Source organism: Camelus ferus, chromosome 20 (genome assembly GCF_009834535.1).
Source record: "Camelus ferus isolate YT-003-E chromosome 20, BCGSAC_Cfer_1.0, whole genome shotgun sequence".
Lineage (NCBI taxonomy): Eukaryota > Metazoa > Chordata > Mammalia > Artiodactyla > Camelidae > Camelus > Camelus ferus.
Window position 1 is genome coordinate 18,784,836 of NC_045715.1, and position 23,231 is coordinate 18,808,066.

Here is a 23,231-nt window from a genome sequence, read left to right on the forward strand (position 1 = left end):
ACAGTGTATGGAAGACAGCCAATATTTTATAATAACTTTTTATATGAGTATAATCCCTAAAAATATAAAATTACTATGTTGTAACCTGAAGTTATTATAATAAGTCAATTTACCTCAATTAAAAAAAAACTCTTACATGATATGAAGTTGTACAACCCATTTACTGCTTTACACAATAACGTGTAAATTAACAAAAAAGAACGCTGAATATGATTGCAGGTTGAAAAGTAAACTACCAAGCAAAGTTACTTTGCCAACTAAAACAGAATAAAGAAAGTAGTTGTCTCTGTATAATTATTTCCAATCCACATAAAGAGCACACTGGGACATAACGAAGACACTAATGCCATATTCTCTCTTCTTATTTTAATTTTTTTTCTTTTACATTCAAGAAAATTATTACCACTTGTAACATTAGATACGGGAAATGTCTAGGTGCAAGATGCATTATCCCACTGATTCTCAAGAGTACATTCTGCTGACCTGGGTCACACTGTTCCCTTTCTTCTTTTCTACTCAACATCCATCTATCTTAAAGTTGTCTCCACCAACACCAAAGGTAATCTACCAAAACAACAAATATTTTTTGGCTCAAGTTAATGAGAAATTTTCATTTCTTTCCTACCACATTTAAAGAATTGTGTAATTTCCCTAGAAATCATCATCTATGTCATCATAAGCATCAATTGACTTACTGTAGTAAGAAATATTGATCCATTATCAGACATAAATCATAATGACTGCAAATATTAGACACTTTCATCCTAGCATCAAGAACAAAGAATGGTGTCCTAGAGAACCAGCATGATATGACATGACATAGTGAGGTCTTGTTATAAATGTAAATACATATATATATATAAATTAATACTTGGATACAAAAATAAATATTGAAAAAAGCTAAGTGAATTCATGTAGAAAAAATTTTGAACAGGTAATATTTTAAAAATAGATTTCATAAAACAAAGATGACATTCTGTGTAACAATTACCAAAAAATAATATAATGGAAAATGACATCTCACAAGAACACAATGTTACTATATTAATCAAGAGAATAGGCATCAAATGAAACAGGTTAAATGCTTAGTACTGACACATACCAGGTGGTAGAAGTAAATTGTTTACAATTACAATAATTGTACAATATTCAGATATAATTAAAATTTTAGTGGAAAATTAAGTATTTCAATAAAACTACTCGATATGTAAACCATACAGTTTCAAGACAGGTGATCTCAAGATAATGTCTGTTTTTAAGATATTTCAAATATACAACACTCACTGATATTTTCACACACCAATTCTGCTCTATCCAGTTCCTCAATGAATCCTGAAAAAGTGCTGGCAAAACTTCTGCAGCCTCAGTGCTATGACGGAATCACCACTGCCTTAATAACGCATCTCTCTCATATGTAAGTTCAGCTCAGACCTGTATTAAGACTGGCCCCTGATGGCAATGGAGGAGGAATAAACGAGGGGAAGATTGATCTATTGCTGTATTAGAAATGATCAGGTTTTATGGAAGAAGTGGTTAACGTAGGAATCCCACTGCATGTATTTTGAGGGAATGCTTTCAGGAAAAACGGCATGAGGGAATCAAAATAAATCAAAAAGGGTGCTAAGCAAGGATGTGATCTCAACCGTAATGATGTTAGCCTGATCCCATAGGAAGCTGGAATAGAGCTCTCCAATAGAACTATCTGTGATGATAAAAATATTGTCTTCACTGACCTAGTACAATAGCCACTATCCCCATGTTGCTACCTAATCATTTGAAATGTGGTAGCTAAGGAATTGAATTTTAAATTGCATTTAATTGTAATTCACTTAAATTTACATAGCTACTTGTGGCTAGTTACCACATTGAACAACACAGCTATCAAGCATGAGCTGTATCAGGTTTACTGCTACTTTGACACAAAGGCAGCCTTCTGTATATCCCAGATTTTTGCGTCTGTTCCTGGCTGTGGGCCGCCCCCACCAGGTTCAGGAGAATCCCTGACAGTGTGGCTCCCATTCAGCTGGGGACAATTCTCTGAAGAAAAGAATGACTGAGAACAGAGCAGCCAATACTCATAACAAGGACGGTCCTGGATGGTTGCATCAGCCAGTAAAAAAGATCTAAGTGGGACACCAAAAGCATTCATCCTACAGAGCCCAGTCATAAGGGTGTGCAAGGATCGAAGAGTGGCCAGTAGCGTCCATTATATTGTCACCTCAGGGCAATCTCATGAAAAATTTTCATTTGCCTCCTTCGCAAATTAAACTAACGGGTTCTCTTTTCTCTTCCAAACTTTTTCCTGTTCAATTGATCTTTGCACTCAGTTGAAGAATCATTTCTCATTAATAAAAATGCAAAATAACAATGCATTGACATAGTCATAAAATGAATAACCTCCTCGTAACAGTCAACCTAGCACTCTGAAGACTCCCTATTTATTTTAGGTTTATTTTTACCTCTTTGAGGAAATATTTTTGTACCTCATTTTGAAACTACAGATACTGACCATACATTTTAAGAAATATTCTTTATTTTCACAGAAAATAAGCTGCCAAGGGAAAAAGTGGAAGCTTAGAGTCTAAAACTTTTACATTCATATATACACTATTATTCTATTACTCAAGTACATGTTTTATTACAGCTAAATATTTTTTTAATTATTTTCCATATGTACTTACTGAGGTATAATGAATGAACTAAGCAGAATGAAATATCTAGGACAAAGTGTTGACCTCTAAAATGAACAATTCAGTTTACTTCTTACATTTGGTAAATTCCTGTAAGAATTTCTGTTCCTTTTGCCAGCTGACATATACACAAACCAACTTAGCTTTCTGTTTCAAGAATAACTGCAATGGAAAAATAGTCTAATTTGCCAATTCCTAAAGCAACACAGAGACCAAGTTCCATTCTACTCACCTTTATTCATCTTATCCATGGGTCCTAAGCTCTTTCCCTACCTCATTTCCAAGTTACTATCTCTAATACAGTATTGGGGATTGGAACTTGGATATGTAGAATCAGAAAGCAGCTTGTGTGGAGTGAGTGCAAGTAAGCATTGCTTATTCTGAAACTTTCCTTAAACAAGAAGATGCTTTCTCATGATGACCTCAGATATCTCCAAATGATATTGAAGATCTGCATTCTGTGCAGATAGTAAGAAGATGAACAAAGGCAATTCCAAAGTCTCAGTATAAATCTCCTGAATACAATGACCTGGCCCTATGACACAGAGATCCCTGTGGGCAACAGGACAAGGTGGTATGAAACTGCTCTGTGATTGGGCTGGCACACAGAAACAATCAGCCCTGACTGAATTTCTGGAGAATGTTTGTCCTCCACTGTTAATTAGCTGATATCACCAAACTGTCCAGAGATTCCAGTCCTCAGGGGAAAAGAATCTCAAGAAGAATGCCAGAGGGTACCTAATCTCCTCTTTGTTGTGATTCCATGTATTTGACAGAGGACAGAATATTCCCTAGAATTCACAGTCACCTTAGCTCTCATCTTTGAATGACTTAGATGTTTACCAACCACCTAAGATTTTTTTCTCACACTTGGAAAAACAATTTTTACATATAAATATATAATAAATAAATAAGAATTCATTCAGCTACTTCATTTTAAATGTAAATATGCAAATGATTTTCAGTCACTGTAATTCATAACCAACTTCTACAGGATCATACAGCTAATAATTGGGCACATTCTAGCCTTTAAAGTGAATATAATGGGCAGCAACCACTACATTTACTACCAAACATTTACTGTGGCTAAGGAAAAAGAATCAAGCACTGTAAACATTCTTCAGTGTATGCCCCAAACTTTTAATTATTTACTCAAACAATGAAAAGAAAAACTATTAATTTTTAACAAAACTGACATGGTTTGTTTAAATTCAACTAGTCTTTGCATTTAAGTTTCACATGATTTTGGCTCACCAAGATAGCTACCATGAACTATATAAACTGCTAATGTAAAATGGAAGGAAGTCGATGGGTATTATATTTGTAGAAGTCAACTTTGAAAATCAGTTAATTACTTGTAAGCATATATCTTTAATTGACAATATAGGCAACAGCGTTGGAAAGCTTTGGCACTAAACAGCAAATGCAGCCTCAAAAAAAAAAAACAAAAGTCCCTTTTTTTCAGGTGGGAACACATTTTGTTTCACAGTAAGAGGTGATTGCTAGTTAGCAGTATAAGCTAGGTCAGAGAAAGTCATTTAGCTTTGAAGCATCTTTTATTTCATATGTCATTAGTCAGACAAGCACAGAAAGCTTCTGTGATTCATTTATATTCTATAGACTACTCTTCCCCATATATCCATGAATTCCAGGTTTATTTGTAATATTCAGCCTAGAGACATATCTCTTGAAAACATTCTTAGATTAGAATATTCTGTTATCTCCCTACTAGTTAAATCCCATCATAATATTTATAAGGAGGTCTAGTAAAGACAAATGCTGCTTACGTCGTGCAGAGGAGGCACAGAATCCAGACCGCTATTAACGCTTTTCTTTCCAGTTCACCCTTTGGATAGTAACTTGGCTGTTATCTAGTAATGCTGCCTGCAATTTTCACATTCCTACCTACAGTGTCCTTCACTAAAGTAGTTCTTGGTCATGTGCCCCAAGAGACATGTACAAGAATGCTCATAGCAGCTTTGTTTGTATTAATCAAAACCTGAAAACAATCCAAATGCCCATCAACACTAAAACTGGCAAGCTGTGGAGTATTCATACAACAGAGGACTGAATAACAACCAATGTAAACAAAATGCATCTAAACAAATCAAAAGGCTATCTTTTGCAAAAAAATGTTTAGAAAAGATGCAACTCACAAAATAATGAATCTCGCTACATAAAGTTGTAAAACAAACTGCTGTTTATGAATGCAAACAGGCGTGGTAAAACTATGGTTATAGGCAAAAATCATAACCAACACTAAAAACAATATCAAAAAGCTGAGTATGACAAAGTTAAGATCACGGAGGAGAAAAGGGGACGCGATTAGGTAGAGGCTGTCAGAGGCAGTGTCTAGGTTTGAGTTAAGGAGGGAGATATCATGACTATTCACTTTTTAATTGCTCTTTAAATTCAAAATGTTTATACAAAGAGACAGAGAAGTCAGACCGAGAGAGGGACAGAGAGACAGAAAGAGAGAGGCAGACTGACAGACAGAAAGACAGACAGGGACAGAGACAGAGGCACAGAGAGAGACAGCCACAGGACATAAGGAACACACATAGGACAGTTACACCCACATTACGGCCATGTTATAGGACAGCATAATAGGACAGGAACACCTCTCCACCAGGTTCCAGGACCCCATCCTCTCTGAACAGCTAGAATAGTGAGGACACACTTTTATTTGAAATGTCTAAATTGCTATCATTCAGTAAATTAATTGCACAGGCTATTTCTGGTCTGTGAGTTATTTCAAGCTGTCTGATTCTCTTCCTTAATACTAGTCCTCTATCTGAGATAAGTAGGAGTAAACGTGCAAACTTCCTAAGAAATGCTACCATCCCTGTATAGCTACCAGTGCTTTTGGATATCTGTAGGTACCACTGATAAATGGATAAAGAGCCCAAATGGGGAAAGTGGAAAAGAAAGGATTCAGAAAAAAAGAGAATGACCCGGAAGACAAATCTAGAAGGAGAAATAACAGGAACTCAGTGAGACTTTATATATACCGGGACTTGAGTTAAATGGACAACAAAGACATATACTATAAGTGAAACAGAAGGAAAATGATACGGAAAACAATAAAATGATGGGAAAAGGGATTCTCAAAGTCAAAAACCTCACAATGCATTGAAGTAATTACAAGAGAGATACAATATAATGCCAGACTACAAAGCAAGCATGTTGTTTACTCTATATTGAAAAATAATTCACTTCCTGAAGGGACTTTCACATACATGGTCTTCTTACCCAAAAGATGGGACATATGGAATATACACATTTATAGTTCCACCAAAAGTCAAGCAACAAATCTGCTCACTTTCTATTCCATGTAACAGCCAGTCACTTACCCCTCTCCTGTGCAAGATGTGACTCTGGAGGTTCCCATGTAAGCAGAGTTTCCAGGACTGGAGGTGGACACTACATTATACTGTAAGGTTCTTGAAAGAGTCTCCCAATCTATTTCATCTTTGTGGGCATTTTCTGGAACCTAAAGAAAATCAGGTATAGTCAGTCTTGTAGGGAAATGACTGGGAGCACTATAACCCCAAAACATGTGGAAAGAGCCCAGAGATCACAAGCTACATTTCCATCACCCACTCCCTCCTAACCCGAAGTGGGCAATTGCATATACATGTACCCACCCATTTGCATTAGAAAGCTTCCAAAACTTGGTTTACTATATCTTACTTCATTATTTCACCAAGGAATGAATATTGTTCACTGTTGCTGTATATACAAGAAAATATAAAATAGTTTGAATTTCAAGCAGAGACTTTTGTTTTAACAGAAATGAAAATTCATTCTACTTTACTCCCTTTGACATCTAAATCTTTCATTGTTAACTAGTTAAACTATGTAAGTTAATGACAGCTTAAATTTGACAATTATAAACACAAAGCTCACAATCACACTGAGGAAAACGTTGAATGTACAGCAAGTTCACTAAAACATTGAGAAAAGTTGATTCCCACCTTTTAGTAACCATTAGTCTCTACCTAGTGAGAGTGAGAGCTTATTAAAAGGAATGTTTTAAAGAGCTATTTCATAGTTCTTCTTTAGGGAAAGACCATAACTTCAGACTCTGAATATTTAGGTTCACTCTTAGCCCCATCACTTAGAAGCTGTGTCAGTTTAAGCAAGAATTTAATCTCCTTGTAAAATCTAAAAAAGCCAAATTGATAGAAACAGAATAGAATGTAGGTTGTCAGGGGCTGGGAGGTGAGAAAATGAGAGATGCTGGTCAGAGAGAACAAAATTCTAGTTATTAGTTAAGCTCTGGAGACATAATTTTTAAAAAGGAATTGATTTTTTAAATACAAATAAAAATTTCTATTCAATAGTTTGAATTGTAAAGTGCTTTAGTTACATTGTATTTAGTTTTTAATAGTTGGTATTTCTATACTTGTTTCAATTTATTTTGTTAACAACCCATCTTGTATTGGTGTTTGAGTTAGAGCTCCCTCTTCAGATATCTTTGCCTTCTTCAATTCCTCTATCTCCTCTTCTTTCTCCCCTGTCCCCCTTGTTTTCTCCCATCTCCTTTCAACATGTTTATTCTTTGCATTTCACTCCTTGTCACCTAGTCCACCATGAAGAGAATGGTTTCTATAAACCTCCAAAGAACATACTTTGTATGTATAGGCAAATATTTACATATACTGTGCATGTATATATAAATGTATGTTTTTGTATGGATAACAAGCCAATCTTTTATTATGAATACCACATAGTATTCTTTCTCCCCTAGTCACTTTACACCTCAGCCCTACAGAAATATTAAGTACACAGTGAACCTAAAACTTTTTAAAATGTTGAGGCATTTTAGACTTACTAAGTTGCTGAGGTTTCCAAGAACATTTATTCTTCAAAAATCAAAGTGAGTGTTTTGTTTTTAATCCCTTGTGAGCACCAATATCTGCCCTGAACATTTGTCCAGACGTTCCCATTTCATACCATCAAAGATTATAAGAGAAATACAAATACTTTCCCTTGAGGAACTGTATGCCAAGTGGAAAAATCTCTGTTCTCTTACATGCAGTAAGAGTATCCTTTATAAGTGAGAAAACATGGTGGCATTTATAATAACCAAGACAATAAATTTATTAGGAAGCCTGGGGTTACAGATGGCCATCTTAAATAATTCCTATATATGACAAATGCTATTCAAATTTCCTACTTGCTATTTTCTTTGTTAGTATTATAATCACGGTCTTTATCACACTATATTTTCCAAAAGACTCTTCTTTGAATGTGTTAAAATTATTGATTTTGAATAATAATTCCATAATCCATAAGCTTGTTGAATAAACTGGGGGGAAACATTTATAGCTCTAATTTTTAAATTATATAACCATATTTGATGCAAATACAAATATGTTGTTCCTTCATTTCCAAGAAACTCTTACTTTTTTTAAGTTCTTGTTTATTCCTGTTTAATTTTATTGGCTAACATCACCAGAACAAGGTTAATTAATGCAGAAAATAACCACAGCATTTTCATGTTCCCAACATATATGGGTTTGCTGAGTAAGACTGATATGTTTACTTTTTAAATTGATATTTTAAGTTAGGGAATGTTCCTATATATGGGAACAACATGTATGTGCTTGTTTATAACATATGCATGTTTTTTCTATTTATGTAAGCAGGGAGTCATTTAAATTAGACAAATAACCACAGGATCAATAGTAACTAGATAAAAAAAAAGTAAGTGCTGATTGATCATCTTCAATGGGGAAACAAATAGAAAAGAGGTCCAAGAGCTGACTAATCCAAGGAGCCACATCAAGTGGCTAAACAGAATTGGGCTTTAATATTTCCAAAGTGGTGAATTTAAAAAAATGCCCTGAAGAAGAACATTAATTGCTCAGATTTGACTTCCTCTTTCTTGAGAGGAGAATCCTTTTTGTGTACCTACTATGATGAAGCATTAATAAAGCACGTGTATGTTGTCCATAATTCTAACAAATCACAGTAGTATATAAAAATGACAAGTCAATGAGCTAAATAATATCACCCAAGAAAGCGAAATTAGAAAATAATTCAGATAGACATTCTAGACTTCAAGGGTGAAAAATCTAGTAAAGGAACAAACTTAAAAGTCAGGTAATGTGACTCTAGACAGTACTCATAGCATTAGTAGTAGCTTGGCTTTAAAGGCCATACCACATCCATTTTCTAAACAAGAACAGTCTCAATCTCTTTTTAACTAAGTCTGATTTTTTTAATCTTGCAGAAAACATAAGTAGCTACAAAGCACCTCTCACTCCAAAAAGGAGAGAATCTTGAGGACCTCCTTTAATCACTATAATTTTACTTTGTGAAATAATTGTTAAATTCTTTATGTCCTCAATTATGTTTTACATATCATCTTTTGCTAATTCTATAAATGTGAAAACAATGCAATGATGATGTGTTCAAATGGCTTTAAACTGAGATGTCCAATTGATATTCAATAATTATAAATTATCTACATTTTAAAATTGACGAATTGATGCCTGAAACAGATTATAAAATGGTGTGAAGAGAGTAATCTAAACATATATTACCCTTTGAAACTTTCGCTGCATTACAGTAAGTAAAATATGTAGAATATAAAATAGGACTTGAGTCATCTACTATTCAGATATAATGTCCTCAAAAGTCATTTTTAAAAAGGAACTACATGGCTCATAAACTTAAAATAACCAACTTTCATACCTTACATCAGTGTTTCCCCTGCTATGTACAAAATTATACATAAGCACTACCTGGTGTTATTACCAGCCAAGGGCTACCATCATCACTTGCAACAGTGCATCACACCCTTCACTCAGTAGTCCTAAGTACAACCTTCTCCAAAATGATGCTACATAATGTGGGACCTAATATCTGAATGGCTTTATCAGGATTAATGTAACAAGACTTTCTTCAAGATTGAAGTCTGTTTTTCCCACAATTTTCTCACCTACTTCTGTGAAAAAGCTCTGGCATAGTCAACCCACTGAATTTTTAATAGAGCCATGATCAAAATGCAATAATTTATGGTATTTTGTGGGGAATTCTTAGAAAATGGTAAAATGTTTGGCTTTTGAAAATAATAAATATAAAGCAGATGCTCCAGGAATACTGAATCAGCATATGTGGAAGTTGAAATGAATCCATGAAGTTCGATTTTGAACACTCACTTTTAAAAGGGAATGAAGTAAAGAAATTCCCTTGAGAGTTGTCAGAGGAAATTTTGGATGACTCATGGGGCACTGATAAAAGAAAACTTCACATGTTGACATATAGGGAAATCATTCTGGCCTACGCATGAATTAAATTGATTCTTATGCTAACTAAAACAGGTTATTTGTTGCCTACCAAACATACATGGTATATCTGCTTTAATATTAAGAAAAGGACTCCCTGACCAGAAATTAAGAATGTCTATGTTAAAAACAAAGATTAAATGCCTGTCTTCCGGGGACACCATTGTTAGTACTCCCATGAGGATAAGACTCCCGTCTCAGGTGCCAAGGCCATGCTGACTCGCTGTATACGTACTGATCTGCATGTTTTTTTTTTTTTATTTAAAGCTTGAATAAATATATCCCTTACTTGTTAATGTTGTTTGTTCTGACAAGATATAAAGCTGTGCTGGAAACTGCTTCTCTGGAGTAACCCTAGAGTAACCTGAGAAATAGTCTTCCAAGCTAATCCTCAGTTTGGCTCAAATGAAACGCTCTTCTATTCTTATTATTGATTATTTATTGATTACTTTTGTCGACAGGACACACACATACATCTAAAGAGCTCTGGCATTCAAAATCCTTCCATTAAACTCTCTTCTTCACCCCATCATCTGGAGTCAGAGTCCTTCCGAAGCACCTTCTTCATTGCTTCCTTCACATCTTTGTTCCGCAGTGTGTATATCAGGGGGTTGATCATGGGGGAAACGATGGTGTAGAAGAGAGATGTGAACTTGCCTTCATCCTGGTAGTAGTTGTTCCTGAGCTGGGTATAAGCATAGATGGCTGTGCCATAGAACAGGGAGACCACGGTCAGGTGGGATCCACATGTCCCAAATGCTTTTCTCCGCCCTACAGCAGACTTTATTCTTAAGATTGCCCTGACAATCCGATCGTAGGAGAATATGATTAATGCCACAGGTATAAAAAGAATGATGACACTGACAAAGAAGATCTCTGACTCATTCCTAGTGGTGTCAACACAGGCAAGCTTGAGCAAAGGAGGGACCTCACAAAAGAAGTGGTCTAATTTATTTCTGCCACAAAGTGGTAAAAGGAAGATGAGCACTGTCTGCAATAAGGAGTTGGCAAAACCAACGAGCCATGAAGCAGAAGCCATCAGGGCACAGAGACGAGGGTGCATGATCACTGTGTAGTGAAGGGGCCTGCAAACAGCTGCATAGCGGTCAAATGCCATTACTGCTAACAGAATGCATTCTGTACATCCCGACCCCAGAGAGATGAACAGCTGAACTACACACCCACCGAAGGAGATAGATTTGTCTGCTCCACTGAGATTAACCAGGAACTGGGGAACAATACTGGTAGTGTAACACAGGTCCAGAAAGCTTAGGTTGGAAAGGAAAAAGTACATAGGGGTGTGAAGTTGTGGGTCCACATGGGACAATGCAATGATGGTTGAGTTTCCCAACAAAGTGAAGGTGTAGAAAATCAGAAGAACCACAAAGAGGACTAGCTCCAGTTGAGGCCTGTCAGAGAAACCTAGCAGGATAAACCCGGTGAAAGAACTTCCATTTTTCTGTTCCATCCTTTGTTAGTCAATGGTTCCTGTCAAGACCAAGCATTTAGCAAATTATAAAGGGTAAATTCAAAAAAGTGAAGGGGGTGAAGGGGGAAATCTACCATGTTCAACGACATGGCTATTGGACTTTATATGCAAGTATCTGAATAAATGATGTACTCATTGAAATTGAAGTATCTTATGTCATTTGTCCTACACTATCAGAAAATGTAATATATTGGCATTTAAAATAAGAAAAATCAAATAATGGCCTTGAGTTTCCATCAATCATAGGTATAAGAGGTCCTTTTCAGATTAAGTTTAATAGGATTTAAAGTACTATAATTACATATGTACATTTTAGAGAAATTGTGGATGAGGGTAAAACATAGGAAGATGATCAGAAAGAATAAGAAAGATGCAAAGGGAGAAAGTTTATTTTAAATATGTATCTCATAAACCTACAAAACTGGATTTGTACATACCTCACATGAAACAGAATATAGTACAAAATTATCAACAAAATGCATTCAAACAGAAATTTGTGACCTAGAATGTATTGATAGAAAAGATTAAATTACATGCAAAATATCACCAAGAGTGCAGCACATAAACTTTTTGGCAGAATTGTTGTCTCTCTACTCCTAGTAAGTTATATTTGTTCCTTCTATATAGTAGCAAACAATTAAATACTCAGAGCCTGAAAATAACTCCATTCAATTATACTGCTTAATTCTTGCCCTCAAGATACCTAAAATTACTATACCAATTTAGCAAGAATTACAAAAATTTGTTGGCTGTGCATAGTCCATTCATATCAGAAATTCAAAATCCAGCACTTACCTCTTCTTTCTGTTGATTTCATTTTCACATATTACCAACAACTAAATTGTGAACAATTCCTACAGGAGGTAGCATTATTCACTATCAACATTCTAATCAAGATAAATATTTTCTAAAGCTATCCAATCGTGTAATCTATACACAAACTGTAATGCTTTGCATCACTCCCTATGATAATTAAACAGATAAATACATAGAGATAAAGATAGATACATTGTCACGGCAATGACAGGTCAAAGGTAGAATGTAAAACTAATTCAAGGAAAGGCATTAAGAAAATGACATTTTGGTGTTATAAAAATATAAAAATGTCCATCTACATTACATTAATTTTATACATGCATCTTTCTAGGAGCTATTTTGAAGCATTAGTTACACTAAACTAAACACATTGCCAGCTCTAAAGTTAGTTGACTACCATTTTCATCCAACTATTTCTTAGCATGGTCAAACACTGACCTAAGTGGCATCAGAAAGTGAATAGTTTAGTTCTATCTAATTCAAACGGTTAGGCATGCAGTAAATTTTTAATGCTCCAAAGACTTCTTATATCTGAATCAGCTTTAGGTGTAGACTCACGGATGTGTGGAAGAAATTGATACAGAACTGGCATAAAATAAATGTTAATCACATCTGAATAAGGGAAAAGTTAGTCGTCAAATGAAAGAAGAGGTAGTGGTAGAAGGGTCCTGAGAAATATCCCTCCATCACTGACATAAGTGTCCTCCTTGTCCCATAATTTAGTTACAAGGAAAGTAAACAACCAAAAAGATCAAGAGTCTTGAAATATAAAAAGCAGACATAATAGGTTAATTTAATATATCATATATGAGAAGGATTAAACTAATCTAACTTTACACTCAATCACAAAACAGTATGGAAGAGCACCAGATCACATAGCTCCCAAAACATTTAATAAAAATTCTCACATTTAAAATTTGAAAAATTAAAGTATCCACAGGTTGAAGGCTGAACTGATGTGCTACTTACAGTTAATAATGCTAATACTGCTAGTATTGTTGAGTGTTTGTTCTATTCTAAAACATTGACATGCATAATCTCAACTATCCCCCCCAAATTTTTTGAAGTTTATTACTTTATCTTTTACATTTGAAGAAATAGACTAAAGTGGTTAAGTAATTTAGCCATGTTCATTGAAATCCTAAATGTTTTAACACAAATCAGGTATCTTTGATATCAAAGTTTGTGATTTTAACCAACACATTACTTTATTGTCAATAAAACGAATATATTAAAATTCAGAGGACTTTGTTGCAGGTGACAGGATGTAGACTTTCACAATATTTCAACCTTCCTTTGATTTCTTACACGGATGTGATCTGTGGTATCCACAAAAAGTCTATGTACAAAAATTTCATAATAGCATTATAAAATTATAAGAACTAGTGTGAATGTGCAACGATAGAATACATTCCCCAACTCACAGCTGCTCAGAAGACCAAATAAAAAGACATGATTCAGTCTCACCCAAACATATGCAAATATTGATGCACTCATCTGAAATCATGAAAAAAGATAAAACCCATCAAGCTGTACAAACCATTTGCTGACTTACAGAATAATATTCACATATTAGTAAAAAGGCCGCTGAATGGCTATCTGACACGTATAAAAATGAATGCTTTTAGGTTGAAAAATAAAATATCAGGCAACTAAAATAGAAAAATGAATACAATTGTCTCTCTGTGCTACAACTGCTTCCACTCCAAGTGCAGAGCACATTGGAAGATAACGAGGATGCTAAGGTCATAGTCTGTCTTCTTCATATCTTTTTTCTCTTTACAATTTAGGAAATTATCCTTTAGTGACTTGAATATTGGAAATTTCTAAGTGTACGATGCACTACCCACTGATCTCAAGAGTACACTCTGCTGACCTGGGTCACACTGTTCCCTTCCTCCTTTCTTACTCAGCATCCATCCTTCCTAAAGATGTTTGCACTGCCACAAAAGATAATCTTTCAAGAGAAGGAGTATTTTTTGGCTAAGGTTAAATGAGAAATTTTCATTTCTTTTCTACAACATTTAAAGAATTCTGTTATTATATTGGGAATCATCATCTATGTTAAGATAAGCACCAACTGACCTAACGCAGTAAGAAATATTGATCTGTATGAGACAAACTACATAAATAATAATGACTGGAAATATTAGGTACATTCATCCTAGCTACAAGAACAAAGAATGGTGTCCTTGGTAACCATCATGATATGATATGATATAGAGAAGTCCTGTAATAAAAATTATATATGAATTAATACTTGAATACAAAAAATAAATAACTGAAAAAAGCAAAGTATATATATATATATATACACACATATATATATTTATATATAGAAAAGATTTTAAATAGGTAAAATAAAAATGAATAGATTCTATGAGACAAAGGTGATATTCTGTGTAATAATTATTAAAAAAGGATATATAATAGGAAATGACATCTCATAAGAACACAATTTTTTTACTGTGCTAATCAAGAGTGCAGGCATCAAATGAAGAGGTTAAATGCTTAGTACTGACACATATCAGGCGGTAGAGGTAACAGCCTACAATTACAAAAATTGTACAATACTGACACATAATATAACTAAAATTTTAGTGGAAGAATAAGTATATCAAAAAACTGATGCTCAGTATACAAACCACACATTTTAAAGAAAAATCTCAAGATAATGTCTGTTTAAGATATTTCATAGAATACAATAGTCACTGACATATTTAATGTACAAACTCTGCCCTGTCTAGTTCCTCAAGGACTCCTGAAAAAGTGCTGGCAAAGTTTCTGCAATTTCAGTGCCATGACTGAATTGCTATTACTTTAATAATGCTTCTGTCTCATCGGTCTCAACTTGCCAACTCCTAAAGCAATACAGAGACTGAATTCCAGTCCACTCAACTTTATTCACTTTATCCAGATGTCCTAAGTCCGTTCCCTACCTCATATCCAAGTTCTTACCTTTAATACAGTGCTGGGGATTGGAACTTGGATATGTAGAATCAGGAAGCAAGTTGTGTGGAATGAGTGCAAAGGTTGATTATCCTAGCATTGGAATATCCTTAAATTTTTCTTAAGCAAGAAGATGCTTTCTAATAGTGACTTCAAATATCTTCATGTGGTACCCAAGGTCTCCATTCTGTCTAGGTGGTAGAAAGATGTAGGAAGGCAATTTCAAACTCTCAGTATTATTTCTCAATATAGTGTCCCGGCCCATTATGAGCAGCATAAGAGGGTGGTACGGAACTGCTCTGTAGTGGGGGTGGAGGTGTACAGCGGGAGAGACATGCTTAGCATGCTTGAGGTCCTGGGTTCAATCTTCAGTACCTTCATTTAAAAAAAAAAAAGAAAGAAAGAAAGAAACTGCTCTGTGACTGGGCTGGTGAAACCTGTTTACCTGGCTAAAGTCTCTCTGGGGAATGTATGTCCTCTACTGTTAATTAGCTGATGTCACCTAGCTGTCCAGAGATTCCAATCCTCAGGGAAAATGAATCTCAGGAAGAATGCCAGAGGATGCCTAATCTGCCTCTTTTATAATTTCTTATATTTGACAGAGGACACATAATTCGTAGACTTCCCAGTTGTCTTAGCTCTCATCTTTGAATGACTTAGAAATTTTACAAAACACTTACGATTTTTTCTCACAGTTGCAAAAAAAAATTGTACATATAGAAATAAGAATTCATTTGGTTACTAGGTCTCAAGAGACATGTATAAGAATTGTTCATAGTGGCATTGTTTATATTAACTAAAGCCTGAAAACAATCCAAAACAAACACCTATCAACACTAAAAAGGGTAAACTGTGGACTATTCATACAAGAGAGTACTATCCAACAACAAATATGAATCAACTACAGCTAAATAAAAAAAAAAGAGTTTATTTAGCTGTTCTCTTACAGTATCTACCTAAAGGCCAATTAAGTTTTCCATGATAGTTTATTAGCAAGGCTCCATTGGCCTTTACAATATATCCATGGTTTAAGTGGCAGCTATAAAGAACAAATGCTTATATACACTGAAATGATTACCTCTAAAGAGAATTCTGGGAGTGAACGTCAAAATTTTAGCTGTATTGTTTACATTTTTCAAATAAATAAATAAGTGCACTGTTTAAACTTAAAAAAAAAAAAACTACAGCTAAATAAATCAGAATGATGTCCTTCTCACAAAAATGTTGAACAGAAGGTGCAAGTCACAAAGTAATCAATCCCTCTACATAAAATTCAAAAACAGGTAAAACTGTTATTTCTGAATGCAAACATGGGTAGTAAAACTATAGCTATAGTAGGAAAATATGGTCAAAACTAAAAGTAATATCAAAATGCTTATTATAACAAAGTCAAGAGCAGTGGGAAGAAAAGGGATGCAATTGGGTAGAAGCTGTCAAAAGTACAGTCCACGTTCTAGTTCACAAGGGTGGAGATATCATGACTATTCCCTTTTCAATTATTCTTTAAGCTGAACATATTTTATACATAGAGAGAGAGAGAGAAAGAGAGACGGGGTTGGGGGAGACACATCCAGAGAGAGAAAAACCGTCAGAAAGAGACAGCCAGAGGTCATAATGAGCAACACATATGACAATGTTATACCCAATATTATACCTGTGGTAATAAAAAAGCAGAAAGCAAAGATGTTATAATTAAAATAATATAAATTATTAGAAGGATTTTTGGAAAAGATCAATATGGCTGATAAAATTACATTTGGAAAAGCTAAGTTTAGACAAAAAAGAAAAATGATTAGGAATTTGTAAGGAATCAGATAGGTAGACTGGAAGGAATACAAGTCAAGGAATAATCCCTACTGATCTTAAGGAAAGCAATATCAGTGAAAAACAAAAACAAAAACAAAAACAAATACAAAAACAGGAATACTTCTCCACCTGGGTCCAGGATACCATGCTCTCTGCAAAGCTAGAATAGTGAGGACAGCTTTTTATCTGAAATGTCTGAACAGCATCATTAAATTATTGCATGGATTATTACTGGTCTCTGAATTGTTCCTAGCTCTCTGATTCTCTTCCTCATTATTTGCCCTCTATCTGAGATAACGAGGAGAAAAAATTAATGCTACCACCCATGTAATGTTGCCTTCCTTTTGGATTTCTGTGGTTACCACTGATAAATGAATAAAGAGCCCAAATGAGGAAAGGGAAAAGGGAAAGGCTCAAAAAAAAGGGGCGGGGGAGGAAGGGGGAGATGGAGAAGACAAATCTAGAAGGAGAAATAACAGGAGCTGAGAGAGACATTAGATATATGCAACATTTGAGTTAGAGAGCAGAAATATACACAAGTGACAACCAAAGGAAGATGACAGGGAAAACAGTAAAATGATGGGTAAAACAATTCACAAAAACTGAAAAAGCTCAGAATGCACTGAAGTAATTACTAGTGAGGTAAAATATAGTGCCAGACAACAGAGCAAGCATGTTGTTTAACTATTCTGTACTGAAAAATAATTCACTAAGAATAGAGTGGAGCAGAAATATTCCCCAGTTGTTGATAAGCTACAGTACTGCCTAGGGTGGGCATGGAGGAGCTTCAAAGAGGGACAGACACAGAGACAGAGGCAGACAGAGAAAGAACCTTCTTTGAGCTACTGCATTTTCAGGGTCTTTTTGCTGTAACAGCTTAGCCTTTAATTCAACTAACAGAGTTTTCCTCTCACCTCTCTGGATTTTCCTCCCAATCTCATTTAGAGTCTTATAATTCTCTACCAGCCAATCATTAAATGTTGAAGGGCCTCAAACCTCGGTGTTTGGTCCTCTTCTTGCTCTAAAATCTAACCCCAGGTAATGCCTTTCATTGTTATGGTTATGTCACTGCCAAAGCCCATCAACAATTCCCAGGAAATAAAATAGAATCTGGGAAATAAAGTCAAATTTTTTTCTTCCTTTTGTGCTTGGTCTCATTTCACTTGCTCATAGGGTGCTGTGTTCAGAGGCCTTGCATTGACACCTCAGCTCGGGGGACCGTGTGCAGAAGTGCTGCACACGACACCACAATTCAGGAAGGCTGTAGTGGGCCGTGCACAGAGACACTGCGCCCGCGAGCAACACACCTGCGCCTGCCCTGAGAACCCTGCCCTGCTCCCTTCACGTGATCCCTGTAAAGCCCCACCTGCTTTATGTCCTATGGGACAGAGAATGTACTCTAGGGTAGGAGCTCACACCTCTCCATTCTTTGATCAAAGAATAAAACTTTCCTTTGCTTCTGAACCGAACTCCGTGGCCCATTCTATTGGTTCAAATGACACCAGGCAGGAGGACCCTTGTTAGGGCCTGACTTGAAAGGGTGGGTAACAGTTACAAATGTTTTTGATAGGCAAAAACTCCAAAATTTGTATTTATAATCAAGATTATTTTTATCGGCCCCCTGAGTCTGTGTCATAGCCTAGGTTTTCCCAGAAAACAGGGCTTGAAACAAAGGCTTATGCACAAGTACTTAATGCAGAATGGGATACAGTATCATGAGTGAAAGAAGGGGACAGAACAGGGAAGAAAAGTGGGCTTGTCGAGGATACATTATCAACTTTGCCATCAGTATGGAGTAATTGGCTGCTCCGTCACATGTCTCTCCCTGAAGCATATCTTAGTAGACATCCCAACAGATTTCTAACCCAGGAGAAAAAAGGACAAATAATCTACCCATCAGCTCTCATTCCCCATTGGTCAAATTATCACTCTGAAACCCAACAGTTCCATGTATGGTCCTTGGTGACAGACCCCTCTGTGACCCCACTTATTGTTGCTTGGGAAAAGAGCTTATAGAGATACACTGTGACCTCCTAGACCCTTCATGTGGAACAAGAACAGGCCTTAACAGTTTATATTATCAGGGTAAAGAATGCAGAAACAAAGACAGGACAGTCAGGCAGGAGAGTAGCCGTAACTTAAATAATAAATCAATCACAAGGACTTGGAAATCTGCCTTCACCATATGAATAACCCAAGTCATCCTACTAGAGGATGAGACCACATCAAGGAGACGGCCAGTTATGGCCCTCCTAGACCAGTAAGCCCTAAATAGACCCATTAGCTAACTAACTGCAGGCATTTGAGTGAGTCCAGCCAGGACCAGAACAACTACCCAGCTAAGCTGAAATTGCTGACTCATATTATTGTGAGATAAGTAAATGATTGGTGTTTTAAGCTAGTAATCATTCGAGTGATTTTTTTTCTTTCTTTTTCTTATTTCTTTCTTATTTGTTCTTTCAGGACCTCTTGGGAGAGAGATATGCTACAATTCTTCCTGGAAGCCTATGTAACAACTTCCAGATCTTTTAATTCCGAGTCTCCTAGGGAATTATCTGCCAGGTACATCATCCCCAGGGTTGCAACTGGGAAATCCACAAGAGGGATGAAGTAACTATTACTGGAGTTGAGAGAGCTTATCAGGATTGGGTTCCCAGAGGCTAAAAAGAAGCTATAAATTTCAATGTAGGGGAGTCCTGAGGTCACTCCAGTTCTCCCTGCAGCAGATATAGCCTCCCCAAGAATCAGCCCATCCCTCATCCTTGTATATCCTAGGGGAAAGGCAACATTCTCCCTTTTCCATTTTTCCCATTACCCTCGAGGGAGACTTGGAAGTTAAAGTCTCTTTGCAGAAGGTTCCTGTTATGAGCATCTGGTAAGTGCAATGGGAAGTGAGTAGGTTTGAGAAAAAAGGAGAAAGTCTTGTCTTTATATTTTTTTCAATCTTAGTGAAAATTTTATGATTTTTACACAGTTATAGAATTTACTCAGCTCATTTCATGTATTTTTCATTGTTTTATCATGTTTCCAAGAGTGAAAACATTTTGTCCTATGGAAAATTGAGGGGAGAGGTAATGTGTCTTCTGTTATGTACACTGCCACCACTCATGCACTAATGAAATCAATAAATGTTTACGATTATGCATCCAAGGTATATTCACATGAATATAACTCCTTCTTTCTGTCTCCTGTAGATTATTGAAAAGCTCGTTCTGCTCCCTCCATAGTATGTGTTTCCTGGAAGATTTCCTTCATACATTCTCTGTAAATGAATGTTTCAAAATTCAGATCAGTTCTTAAACAGAATCAAAGAGCTTAGGATAACAGTTAATAATAGGCTTGAGCGCAAATGAAATAGTAGGGAAAAAATGTAACTACCATTGAAAGAATTGGGTAAATGAGGTTTAAAATGCCAATAGGTATGAATTAGGCCAATGGGTACGAGCTTAGCCCAAGCTATGAACAAAAAAGAAGGAACCTCTGTCTTCAGAACAGAGTTTAGGAAGAATTCTGTTTGGTAGGGCAGGGAGGTCAAAGGCGCAAAGCTGCAATGGTGGGAGGGAAAATAAATAGGGGAAAATCCCTTTAGTTGGTCAAAGTGATTAAGGCATGAGTCAGAGTTGAAGGACGGCACTATGTGGTTCTCTACCTTCTTCTGCAACTCTACTTTGTTCTTCCCTCTCTGCAGCCAGGTTTCCTCTATTATTCAGTCCACACAGCATAAAGTGGCAATAACTCAAACTCTAAATTTTCATATCTCCTCTGTCCAAGAACTTACCTACTTCACCTGGCCATTCCTCCACCATGCCCTAAAAGCCCTGAGTGAAAGGGCAGAGATTTTGATGAAAGAAGAAAGACGGTTACAGGGACCATTTTCTCTTGGAGATTTCCCTTCAAGCAGAAGTGAAGGATCTACACACTACAAGTAGTTACTGTCAAGGTAATGAGGCATTCTGCAACTTATGTGCAAAGTTGAGAAAGACACTGGCACTTTGGACTCCAGAGAACCCGCAGCTACATGAGCATCAGTCACATTAGCAGCTCTGAAAGCATGAGTGTCCCGATACTGCATCATTTTTGTCAAAGCAGGCAGAACAGTAGTGAGAAGCAACCTAGATCAGAAGGGGAAGAAAGTAGAGGATTCCATCCACCAGGCAGAGGGCAGAGAGCTCATGTGAGAACTTCCTGCGAACCCTGAATAGAAATGATGGCTAATGATAAAAGCAGAGATTTCTGTTGTGCCAGCGCAAATGTGGAGGTAGGGGAAAGCACAGCAAGAAGAAACCTTCCAAAAAGGAATGTTAATAATTTTCTTTCTTCTGCTTCCTGAAAAGCTCAGAGCCTGCCCTCCTCCTCATCTATGTCCACTTGACATTCCACAGTGAAAATCTTGTAGTCTCCACAGCTGTTAGAGAACACTTTTCCAACTAACATTTTTGAATGCCCTCTTCATGGCAGGAGCATGCTAAGTGATGCGATACAAGTCTAACCTCTGTTTCCTGAAACTATAGCAGCCTGTAGGCTCAAGAGTAGGAATAAACAGCAGGCTTTTATTTTATCTATTATTACAATCCCTGCAGTCCATGGAAAATTGCTTTAATTATGTCTGGCAATTCTCAGGAAGTTCTCACATGAGCTCTGTGTTCTCTGGAGTCCAAAATGCCTCTGCCTCTCTCCACTTTGCATATATGTGTGTAGAATACTCCTCTCTTCCATTCAGTTTCATCATTCAGTCACTGAAAAAAATAGTCCAACAGAGTCCCTCCATTTTCTTTAGTTTCTGCCCCTAGATTCTCCATCCCTTTGGCTAAGACACAAGACAGTGGGGCTGGGCAAAGAACCAATAATAGAATCAGAGATGGTGTTGTCTTGCATCTTCCGGCATGTAGCTCATTCCACCAAAGTATCAGTCTGTCTTCATAAACAAATATAAGTCTTTGTTTATAAAACTGGGTTTCCCTACACAAAGGTGAATAAGATTCAGTCCATGTGCTCTCCAAAATATCTTAGAAGCAAGGAAGAGTCACGAAGACAAAACAACAAATACATAAATATTAATATTTATAGATATTTATACCTTCTATATTTATATAATTATATATTTTATATATTTATATATAATTTCAAATGCTATATAGCCTACAATAGAAGTCACTATACAATATACAAGGACACATATTTCTATCCCATATAAGAAAAAACTTCCTAAGGCTTTAAAAAGTACATTGATTTATTCAACAAATACATATTGATTGCCTGCTGCATGTCAGGCACTATTCTATCCATACAATGATTTTTTTAACATAAAATTTTTGTTTTTATAAACTTTCCATTTTATTGATGCAGATTAGAAAACAAATATAGAATTATTTTTTGAGAAACAAAAACATCCCTCACAGTAGTGAGTGATATGAAGACAAAAAGCAGAGCAATGCAATAGAGAACAACTTGTGGGAAGCTATAAATGGAGTAGTCAGAGAATTTCAAAATGGGAAAAGTCAGATAGACAAAAAGTTTCAGTGTAAATCAGGAAATTATAAGGATGGAAAATTTAGCATAGTAAGAGATGAGACTAGAGAGGTGGAAGAGGATTATGAAGAAACTTGTATGCCACAATAAGGAATTTGGAATTTGAGTTGAAGACAATTGAAAACCATGGGAAGTTTTTAAGAAGGGAAGTGAGAAAATTCTTGTTTTTAGAAGGATAATTCTTTAGGAAATACGAAAGAAAGATTGAAAGTGGGAAGACTATAAGAAGGGAGACCAATCTGAGGTTTATTACAAGTACTCAGATGAGAGATGGTGAGAGTGTGACACAGGCAGTATAGTTAGGAATGAAGAAATATAGACGTGAGAAAAATCAGATCAACAGGGCTTGGTCATGAACTAGATGAGTCAAGGATAATTCTAAAGCATCTGGCTTGGATTTAAAGCTCCTTAAGGGTAAAGACTGTGTCTTTCTTATTCACCACTATTTATCAATGCTTAGAACAGTGACTTAGTTGTGGTAGATGTTAAAAGTATATTTATTTAATAATAATATTCTTTCTCCCCAAAAGTAATATCAACAGGGCTTAGGTAAAAGAAAGTCTGGAGCTGACTCCCAAGTGTTCTTTTCTTGAATAATTAGCTACGTTGTGCTGCTGTTTATTGATATAGGGTACACAAAGGGAGGAACAGTCT

The 23,231-nt window shown here is 35.9% G+C and overlaps 1 protein-coding gene across 1 annotated transcript; it reads right to left on the bottom strand.

The window, feature by feature from the left end:
• Positions 1–10,341: 10,341 nt before the first annotated feature.
• LOC102514512 (putative olfactory receptor 2B8) lies at positions 10,342–11,634 on the bottom strand. The gene has a single exon (XM_006192011.2). It carries the CDS (start codon positions 11,454–11,456, stop codon positions 10,518–10,520), a length of 939 nt encoding a protein of 312 aa, XP_006192073.2. The 5' UTR covers positions 11,457–11,634; the 3' UTR covers positions 10,342–10,517.
• Between the last annotated feature and the right edge of the window lie 11,597 nt (positions 11,635–23,231).